Below are 10,065 nucleotides of genomic sequence, written 5' to 3'. Positions count from 1 at the left end.
TAAAATTGTATGATATTTATGTGTGAAATTAAATCTAAGGTACCCGTATCTAATACTTCTGAGACATATATTTGAGTGCCATATATCATCAAGATACCCGTTGGAATGAGCAGCCTCGGATGCCATCCACGTGTTGTACAAGATGGACTCGTTCAACCACCTACGGACGTGATGGATGGATCAAAGTAAACAATGCCCATATGAACATATAATTGTCAATTAAAGCTCAAGGTGTCTTTATATATAATATACTAGAGCATATATATGATATAATAAAGTAATACTAGTTATCTCCATCCTCTTGTCCACTTGCTTTTCGGTGATCAGCTTAGCTTGTATGTGAAATAATGGAAATTTCCTTAATTTGACCACTCAAAACACACCAAATTGCATGATTTTTCAGAGAAAAATATGTCCTTGTACTAACTTTTGTGACATATTATGGCTACTAATATGATACCGACTAACAATTACAGAAGCATCCAAATTTGATTGAAGGAATAATGAGAGTTTCGGTTATAATATTATTAAGTAGAGATTCGAAAGTAGGGTGATATAATAATATCACTGCAACCTCTCTGTGATCGTTAACTCCAAAGTTGTCATGCATATCAAAATGTTCTTCTCTCTCTCTCTCTCTCTCTCTCTCTAAATTTGTGATTCAAATCATGATCGTCATATTATTTATGTTTCATCGACAGATATCATCGTAAGCTTTCGTCTTGTATACGAACTCGATGCCAAAGTGAGTCAAAGTAGTCAATTTATGGGCCGATTAAGGTCTAAGCCCAGATCCAACACTTGTTTTGGGCCGGGCCGAGGCCTTCAATCCTAAGCCCACAACAATGAATTATCTTATCTTGTCATTCAGTTAAAAATTCATTATATTTTCAATCCTAAGCCCACAACCATAAGTAGTTATATTTTTATTTAATATAACTATGGTTAGCTAAGTCATTTCATTATTTCTGATAACAATATCTATACTTGTCATTCAGTTAAAAATTCAAAAAAAAAAAAAAAAGTTGAAAGTTATGTACGTGTGAATGTCCATCCTTGTCTTCCCAACGTAGCAAAGACTCTTATCCATCTTAAAATGAATCTGGTCGACACTTCTCTTAGTGGAAAAAATTAGTTTGGTAAGTATAAGACTATAAGGGTTGGTGGAAGGCAATATAGTGCAAAGAGGCAAAAGGGAAACATCTCGCCATTTCTTCAGGTTGGCCACCAACTTACCTGCATTCTGATGCCTAATATACAAACTACTCAATGAAAAGGTGAAAGCTAGGTTAGTTGCTAAGTGATGATTAATAATTTAACAACTTCTAACGACTTCAATTGTCTGAGTATACTTACTCTCTACTTATGGTTGCGTATCTTATCGACTTACTTGGATAATAACCTAATAATTTGTTAAGATATCCCAATCAAGGACACCCACCCATATCGTTGGAGAAAGCCCAGATTCTAACTTATCTTATCGAGAATGTTTACATAATTCGTATCCCTAAACTTGTCCAGGTCCCAATCAAAGACAACGACCGCTGAGAAGTTTTGGCCCAAACTAGTGAACCTATCGTTTTGCATAGACTCATCACTAACCCCACCTTAATAGTTTGGTATCTCTTTCTTCAACTTGCATTCACACTGCTAATATTCTGTCACTTTTAGGCCCACTGCAACTTTAATTGGGCCCTAAATTGAGATCTGACCTTATCCAACTCCATCACACACACATATATATATATATACACACACAAAAACAAGTAAAATCACAGCTTATTCGGATTTTATATTTGATACTTTCTCTCATTGTGCTATAGCCATATTTTCCCTTATATTTATATATATATATATATATATATATCAAGTAGTAATTAAATATATTACGGGTCTATGAACATATATATAAAAGAATGATAGAAGAGAGATGACAATTGAGAGTATGTTAGTTTGAAAGAACAGTGAATTTTTATTTATCTTCTTTACATCAACTTCCACTCTCGTGTGTCACAAGGATAGCATCCCTCTTGAGCAACGTCATCAATCTGAACACCCATGTCGTAGGTTAAACTGGGCCTCCATTGGGCCGGAAGGACTTCCTTGTCGGCCCAAATCCATTTGCCGTCGTAGCCGCCGGTGACCACCAGCCGGAATTGCAGCGGTCCGGCCGGCGGCCGGCTTGTGCTCCACACCGGGCCGTAATCCCGGGCCATAAATCGCCAACTCGACGAGCCAACCTGTGCATTTACATTTACATTTACATTCAATTAGGCCCATAATTAGTTTTTACAGCCCACCAAACCCAATTCAATATTCACTGGTTTGTTACTAGTTACAATTAATAATAATAATTTATACCTGGGCTACGTCTACTGCCACAATGTCAGTTTGTCCACCTTGGTAAAGAAACTTGATGGCCAAATAGTTGGGATTTTGACTCTTCTCTTCCACTCTAATTGAGAGATTCTTCTTCTGATACTCACATGGTATCCTGCTTGAGTAATTAATGCTTACTGTTAGTAAATAAATAAATTTATATTTCTAATTGGGATTATGGGAATGGTTAAATTACCTCTTGTACTCTATGTCGACGGTAATAGCTTTCTTCATCTCCTGGGCCATCCCAGGACGGGCCATGGCGAGGAAAGCCGAGCTACTTAGTACGAAATCCGTGCTATTGCTGTTTTTAACGAGGTCGGTCAGGATTACTTTAACCCCTCTACTGTTGCAAAGCCTTGGATTCTTGCATCTAATCTGCGAGCCCCTCCGAGATCCAAGATCCCAATGGGATGGAAGAATTAAAATATATATAGGAAAAAGATTGGTAGATTAGCAATCTTGTGGGTCGTTTTTTGGATTTGGGGTGTCTTTACCTGGAAACAACCTCCGCAGCCAATCCCTCCTCTGTGAAGAGCTGAGCTCCCAGAAGCAATAAATCCGCCATTGAAGCCCAAAGCCATGGTGCCATACCCACAAGCCCCAGCTTATTACACCAAATCAACCCAAACTTAGAAACTTTGAAGAAGACCCAAATCAAATTTAAAGCAACAAAAAAAATATATTTACCAGAGAGAGATTGGGGGGAGGAGTAATAGGCAGCCTTTGATTGATGCACGCATCTGTCACAACCATTGACAGAGGAGAAGAGGAAGAATGAGCAGAGTAGAATGAAGATAGCCATGTTGAATTAAGAGGAGGAAGGGAAAGTTGGAATTTATGTTATGGGGGAAGGAAGCCTCTTGGAAATGATATATATATATATATATATAGAGAGAGAGAGAGAGAGAGAGAGAGAGAGAGAGAGAGAGAGAGAGAGAGAGAGAGAGAGTAAAATACTACTAGTGCTGGTGGAATTGAGGGGGGTGTAGTAAAATACATGGTACTGTTGTCTGTTGATGGTTGTGGGTCTCCTTCCAATAAAAGACATTTATATCCCAAAGGTCCATTAATGATGGCAATGAATACAAAATAAGAGTTGAATTATGAACTATAATTCTGTCAATTTCGGAATTATCTTTTTTTATCTCTATTCTAATTAGGAAACACTATTCTAATCAGATATTAAATATCCAATTATTTTTATATTCTAAATTAGAATTAATAATTCAAATTATTCTACACTAAAGCCCTATTATAATTTTACTTTTGACCTGACTGCTACTATACCATGTGCACTTAATTTTATCTAATAATTCCCTGGAATGCATCCAATTATTGCTCAAGAAAAGGATCTGAAGCCCACTGAGCCCCTACTTGAGCTCTAACACTTGGATTGACAAAGAAAAGGGAGAAAAAAAGATGTGGCTTATTGCCAAGGTGGCTTTTTTTTGGATTCTTCCAGAATTTGAATTAGGGTATATATATATATATATATATAATGGATGGTGGACAAAATGATACAAGGATTGGTGGATTTAGAAGGCGTGAGTGGTGAGGTGTTTGAGAACTAGGGATGATGATGAGTCATGACTTGGGTGTGAGTGCAAAGAGAGCAACAAAAGAATTTTTTTTTTCTTTGCCTTGATGATTGTGCTAAGCGACCTTGTATTATTATATTTATTATTTTAACACGACATAGATTACGTTATCATGAGTTTTTTTTTTTTCTTTTTTCTTTTGGATTGATTGAAAAAGAACTAAATTAGCTTTTAATTATGTTACCGTGAGTTATGAATCCATGGTTTAGTAACATCAGCAGCTTTTGGATAGAAACTCCCGGCAACAGGATATTTTATAAATTTATTATTCTAATTAACACACTGTACTCATTATATTTACTTTTATTATGTCGAAAGAAATATCTAGTATATTAAAAGCATGATTTAGATTATTAATTTGTTATCTAACAGCTGCGAGACATATAAATAAAAAAATAATTAAGAAGATAATAAGGTGTGTCAAAAGGTTCAACATCAAGATGGGTGGGTGAGAGGTAAAAGAGAGAAGAACTCCATCATTGGAGATTTGAACCAATAAATACACTTCAACATCATACTCATGCTCATGCTCATGCTCATCCTCATCCTCATGTGAGTCTGAGGATCATCACCTCGGATAAAGGAAGAATGGCAGGAATTGTAAGCATTAATCATAGAGCATTGTCTACGGATTAGGAATTTATGGCAGGAATTGTAACCATTTTAAAGTTTCATAGACAATCTATCATTCACTCTGCAACGAGGAATAAGAATAAATCATTAAATAAATATGATATAAGCACAGAACCAGAAGCACAATCAGGAACACATAAGATCTTATCAACAATGTCACACTCAAGATTAGGGCATTTCAGAAACCTAGCTCTTGGAATCCGGATCCGGGTCAATTTTGGATTCCTAAAATTTTTCTCTCTTTTTTTTGTTTTAGATCAGGTTGGTTCCAGGATTTTAGATGGTTGACATAATAATTCCAAGTTAATTTGTGCACTGGAATCCGGTTGGGTTTTCGTTAATTTTGAAAACCGTCCAACTTTAATTTTGACTTGGGTCCCATTCTGCTACCCGAAATTGACCAATGGCAAAACGGGTGTGAATGCCGGTAGGGTGCCGCCAAAGCGCCAATGGGATGGGACTTGGGACTTGGGACTTGGGAGCGGTTGTCGGATTTGGATCGGGTGACCGACATACGCGTTTATATACCCGTTAAAAATCCTACGGCGAATTAATCCGGTAGAATTTGACAAGCGGATGCGAAGAGTGAGCAGACCGCGTCCAATTATAGTTTTATTTTTTCCGAGTAGCTGTAAGTAAATTGGGCCAAGCTTGCAAAAACGTGAACTTGAACTCTTTTGGTGGCCTATCTGCTATTGATACTATTAGAAAGCCCAATTAGTAATGGGAGATTTATTAAGGCCCACGTTTGCAGGCTTTCTTCTTGCCTTCCTAACCGTTTTATAAATTATATTGAGTAAGTTGGTACAGAGAGAACATGGGGTTTTTATAATTTAATTATATTAAGTTTTTTAGTTGAAGCCGAGGAGCCGGTCAATAGAGGTGGAGGAGGAAGAGGAGAGGGTTGGGTTTGTTGAAGAGAATTTATTTAGACTTAGAATTAGAGTTATGATAAGATAGAGTTAGGATCAGAGTAGCATTAGATTAAAGATTTAATAATTATAAATATATTTATATAAAATATTTGATATATATATATATAATATTAATAAATATTATATTTGAGTCGGACGAGTCGGCTCCGACTTTAGCTTGGGCTCAACCGAAATTTAAATCGAGGCATAAAATTAGATTTATGCTCGGCTCAGCTCAAGCTAAACTGAGTCAAGCCAGAACTTCAATAGAGCCGAGCGCGAGCAGCTCTTTTTATTTTAACACACCTAAGCTTTTCTCTTCTTATAAATAAACCACCTGAGTTTGTTTTTTTTTAACTAATATACCCATAAAAGGAAGAAGTCCATTTGTAAATATCTAAAAGGGAAGAGATTTTTGACAATAGTCCAAAAGATAGCCAGTTATTTCCAACAAAAAGCCTAGTATCAAGGTGACTTACCGTCAACACAATCATGCGTAATTCAAAACTTCTTATACATCGAACGAGATCGGGCTCAATTCAGGCTTAATTTATATTACATCTGACCAAGCTAACACTGTAGATGATCATTATTCTGACAGAATCACATCTGAAATGTATCGATTTATCCAACATGGGGATACATATCCTTGATCTTGGCCAGTTTTATTGAGGATTTAGTCTTGAGAATGCCACAAATCTAGAGATTAGAGGTAGCAAGCTTGATGAGATCTTTTCGCAGTATCTTCCCTGATGCATTCTTTGGAACAGCCGAGACAAATGCCACTCTGCGTACTTTCTTGTACGGTGCCACCTATCATTATTATTATTATTATTATTATTATTATTTTCACACCAGAGAAAGATTATAAAACTAATCTCAGTTAATCACAAATTTAGAGCCTACAATCATAATATTACCTGTTTCTCCACGAATTTAATCACTTCATTCCCGGATAATTTGCTCCCAGTTTTCCTCACCACGTATGCCATCGGAAACTGCCCCACCTCCTTATCTGGAAACCTGGATAAATTGCAGAATAGTCAAGCAAACCTATCCCAAATCTAAATCAAACTGTCATGAGCAATTCAAGAGAAAGATTTCAACAAAATCTTACGGTATAACGGCGACATCGGCTATATCTGGGTGAGTTAGCAGCAACGCTTCCAGTTCGGCAGGAGGAACCTGGGCAAAATAATTCCATCCCTCCAGTTAGAAAGATACACGGTAAGAATCGTTGGTGAATAATAGCGAGAATGGAGGTGGATACCTTACCTGATAGCCTTTGTATTTGATCAATTCCTTGAGTCTATCCACTACGAAGAGATACCCATCCTCATCTATGTAGCAGAGATCACCGGTCCTTAGCCACCCATCGGATTCAAGAGTCGATCGAGTAGCCTCCTGGTTCTTGAAATAACCTTCATTCAAAGAAATAAATTGGCAACTTTTGATAAAGCTACTCAAGTTTTTTTGCCTGGGTTTGAGCTCGAAACTAGAATGCGCCAAAATAAACTTGAACTTAGGTTAAAAATCAAATTAAATGAGCCAAACCTGTTCACTGATCAAAGGTTTAAGCTAGAGTAATAAACGAGCTTCTTAAGCACGCTACGGCTTCATAAATGATGAGTTAAGCAGGGATAAATTTTTGATTCAAAATTAATTTCAAGCCGAGTCTATTTAAACCAGAGAAGTCTCAAAATTATGAATATATTATATTAGTTACTATATACAATTTATAATTATTAGATCAAAGATCTAATGACTCATATCTATTTCCTATTACAAGTTTTAATTAAGTCTTATTTAATTCAAGCTTAATCGATTTGAACTGTATTTGTTTAAGGCTTGAGTTCAAATTGGACTTGCATTGAGTTTGAGTTAAAATAGGCTTGAATTGGCCTTGTTTACAACTCGAGCTTGTCTAAAGCTCAAATTAGGCTCAACTCAGGCTTAGTCCAAGGGTATACAAATTAAGCATGAATAAATTGTCAATCTCAAAAGTTAATTTTGAGTCTGAGTCTGAGCACTAACCTGCTCAGGCTACCTAGTTTAATTTATAGGTCCAGAATCATACCCCCAAACTCTCATGCTCACGATCCTATGCTTATTATTTGATGTTTAGATTGGCTAGAATAAAATCAAGATTGCTCCTGGAAGTACAATTTGGGTACATTTCAGTACACTGCAATGCAATACAATTTGGGTGTATGTGTTACTAACTGACTTATCCAATCTTCTTGTAGAGAAATAACTCAGTAAGTGACAGTGTGCTTCACTAAGGTTTAATTTTTATGAAAAAAAGAGAGCATTTAAATGTCTAATAAAGTATGACAGTTATTCTTTGATTCATTTGATACTTTCTTTTTTAAAAATAAATTTTGAGTAGTACCTTTCATGATATAAGGCCCCCGAATCCACAGCTCCCCTGTCTGTTTAACCGCTAATGCTTTCCCACTGTCTGGATCCACAATCCGCGCCTCCGTATTCGGCGACAGCAATCCCGCCGTCCCATACCGCTTACTCTCCTCCGCGGAGTCAGTAGATGCGCCAATCCCAGTGCTCTCCGTGAGCCCATACCCCTGCAGTATCTCCACCCCCGGATACTTATCCCGGAAACCCTCTATAACCTCCTTACTTAGCGGGGCGCCCCCGGATAAGACCCTCCTCAGCCGCCCCAGACGCAGCGCCGGTGATTGGTTCGCCATTGCCACCAGTATCGGCGGTACAAGCGGGAGGTACGTGGCGCCGTAGGTCTCGATCGCCCTCACCATCTCCCCCAGATCGAACCTCGAGAGCACCACCACCGTCGATCCCGATCCGAGCAGCCCCGTCGCGAAGGCGGCTAGGCCGTACACGTGGAACATGGGGACGGTGCAGATGAAGGTCTCGGGTTCCCCTTGCCCTTCTTCTAGCTTGAAACGTTTTAGGATGATCTGGACCATCGATATCAGATTCCGGTGGGTGGAGACCACCCCTTTACTAGCTCCGGTAGTTCCGGAGGAGTAGAGAAGGGTCGCGGCGTCGTCCTGGTCTACCGGAACCTTAATCCGTCTCGAATCGGGTTTAGTGGAGATCATCTCAGAGATCGTGCGGACGATCCGGGGATCGTCGCCGTGGATTTTGAAATCTTCGAGGAGGACGATGGGGAAATCGGAGCGAGGGGGGAGCTTAGGAACGAGATCGCGAGTGGTGAAGGCCAACACGGGGTTGGAATCGGCGATCTGCTTGGCGATCTCGTTGGGGGTGTTGAGTGGGTTGGTGGTGGTGAGTACGGCGCCGATGGACATGACAGCGAGGGAGACGACGGGGAAGTGGATCGAGTTCGGGGAGAGGAGGAGGACGACATCGGATTTAGCGACGGAGAGTGGAGGGGAGGAGAGGGAGGTGGCGACGGCGGCGACCGAGAGCCAGAGGTCGGGGAAGGAGATCCGGCGGCCGGAGGCTGCGTCGATGAGGGCGGTAGTGCCGTTGTGGCAGATGGAAGAGAGGAAGGCGGTGACGGATAGGTTGGGAGTTGAGGGGAGGGCGATCGGAGCGCGCTTACTGTGGAAGGTGGAGGTGGTGGGGCAGAAGCCGCTGCGTGGATCCACCGTTGGCTTCGTCATCGGACGGTCCTCGATTCTTACCTCACTGGTATGCTGCTCTCTCTCTCTCTCTCTCTCTCTCTCTCTCTCTCTGTAGAATTCGTTTTGGGGAATGGTTGAAGTTTCTGTAGAAGACTACCTACAAGAGGAGGTGGTCGGCGTGAAGAAGAGAATATTGAGAGTAATTGGGATGTTGGAAGTATTCAGGAAACAGGAACTTGTACTTATGGATAGATGAGACGCCTCCTTGGACTCGAGAGGAGAGTATACTGTATACATGGAGCAAGCTTGGGGGATTGATGTGCAGTGTGACGGTGGGTAGAAGATAATTCAGCGCGTCTTTTTCTTTCTCCTAGTCATAGTCGAGACTCAAGAGGTGGGTGTGGAAAAATGATTGGAGGATAAAAATTGTATGAAGCCTTTTGTCAAACTTAATTAGTCCACGTTTTAATCGTTCAATGAGATCTTTTTGGGTTTTCTTACATAATTGCCGTTGAAACTTCTATAATATCATAATTACCCCTACAGAATTTTCAAATCATATAATTGAAATTAAAAAAATTTGTTGTTTCAAAATTGCTATGCTTATGACCAAGAAGGTTATGAGTTTAACTTCAACCCCAAATAATATTATAGAGAAATTGTTTAGTGGTTTGGCTCGATTAGGTTGATGACTCTGCAGTGCGGTTAGCTTGAAAAACAGCTCGGCAACGCAATGGCTTAAAGCAGATTTTAGTGGCGTTTAATTCGAAGCAATTGTTTGGCGACGGATATGACTTGAAGCGGCCTAAAGTGCCTCTGTATCTAGGAAGAGTTGACTCTTTGTCTAGCCCATATCTAACTTTCGAACTTATGAATGATCAAAAGAAAAAAAAAATGTTATGATTAGTTGTTTGATAAAATATTTATAATATGTTTCTAACAAATAGTTGTTAACACGAACAAAGATAT

At 39.3% G+C, this 10,065-nt stretch overlaps 2 protein-coding genes across 2 annotated transcripts; both read right to left on the bottom strand.

Annotated features, from left to right (window-relative positions):
* Nucleotides 1-1,948: 1,948 nt before the first annotated feature.
* Nucleotides 1,949-3,358, bottom strand: LOC140784111 (expansin-like A2). Its single transcript, XM_073131319.1, has 5 exons — nucleotides 3,070-3,358; nucleotides 2,877-2,986; nucleotides 2,576-2,757; nucleotides 2,362-2,494; nucleotides 1,949-2,240 (listed from the first exon to the last, which is right to left on the bottom strand). Exons 1-5 carry the CDS (start codon nucleotides 3,182-3,184, stop codon nucleotides 1,986-1,988), a joined length of 795 nt encoding a protein of 264 aa, XP_072987420.1. The 5' UTR covers nucleotides 3,185-3,358; the 3' UTR covers nucleotides 1,949-1,985.
* Nucleotides 3,359-6,020: 2,662 nt separating this feature from the next.
* On the bottom strand, nucleotides 6,021-9,570 carry LOC140783631 (4-coumarate--CoA ligase-like 4). The gene is made up of 5 exons (XM_073130573.1): nucleotides 7,920-9,570; nucleotides 6,803-6,948; nucleotides 6,645-6,712; nucleotides 6,448-6,550; nucleotides 6,021-6,340 (listed from the first exon to the last, which is right to left on the bottom strand). Exons 1-5 carry the CDS (start codon nucleotides 9,133-9,135, stop codon nucleotides 6,227-6,229), a joined length of 1,647 nt encoding a protein of 548 aa, XP_072986674.1. The 5' UTR covers nucleotides 9,136-9,570; the 3' UTR covers nucleotides 6,021-6,226.
* Nucleotides 9,571-10,065: the final 495 nt, after the last annotated feature.

Source organism: Typha latifolia, chromosome 3 (assembly GCF_019914945.1).
Source record: "Typha latifolia isolate L0001 chromosome 3, TyphaL0001v2, whole genome shotgun sequence".
Taxonomy (NCBI): Eukaryota; Viridiplantae; Streptophyta; class Magnoliopsida; order Poales; family Typhaceae; genus Typha; species Typha latifolia.
The sequence above is the reverse complement of the archived record's forward strand: the minus strand, read 5'-3'. Positions and strand labels throughout refer to the sequence as shown.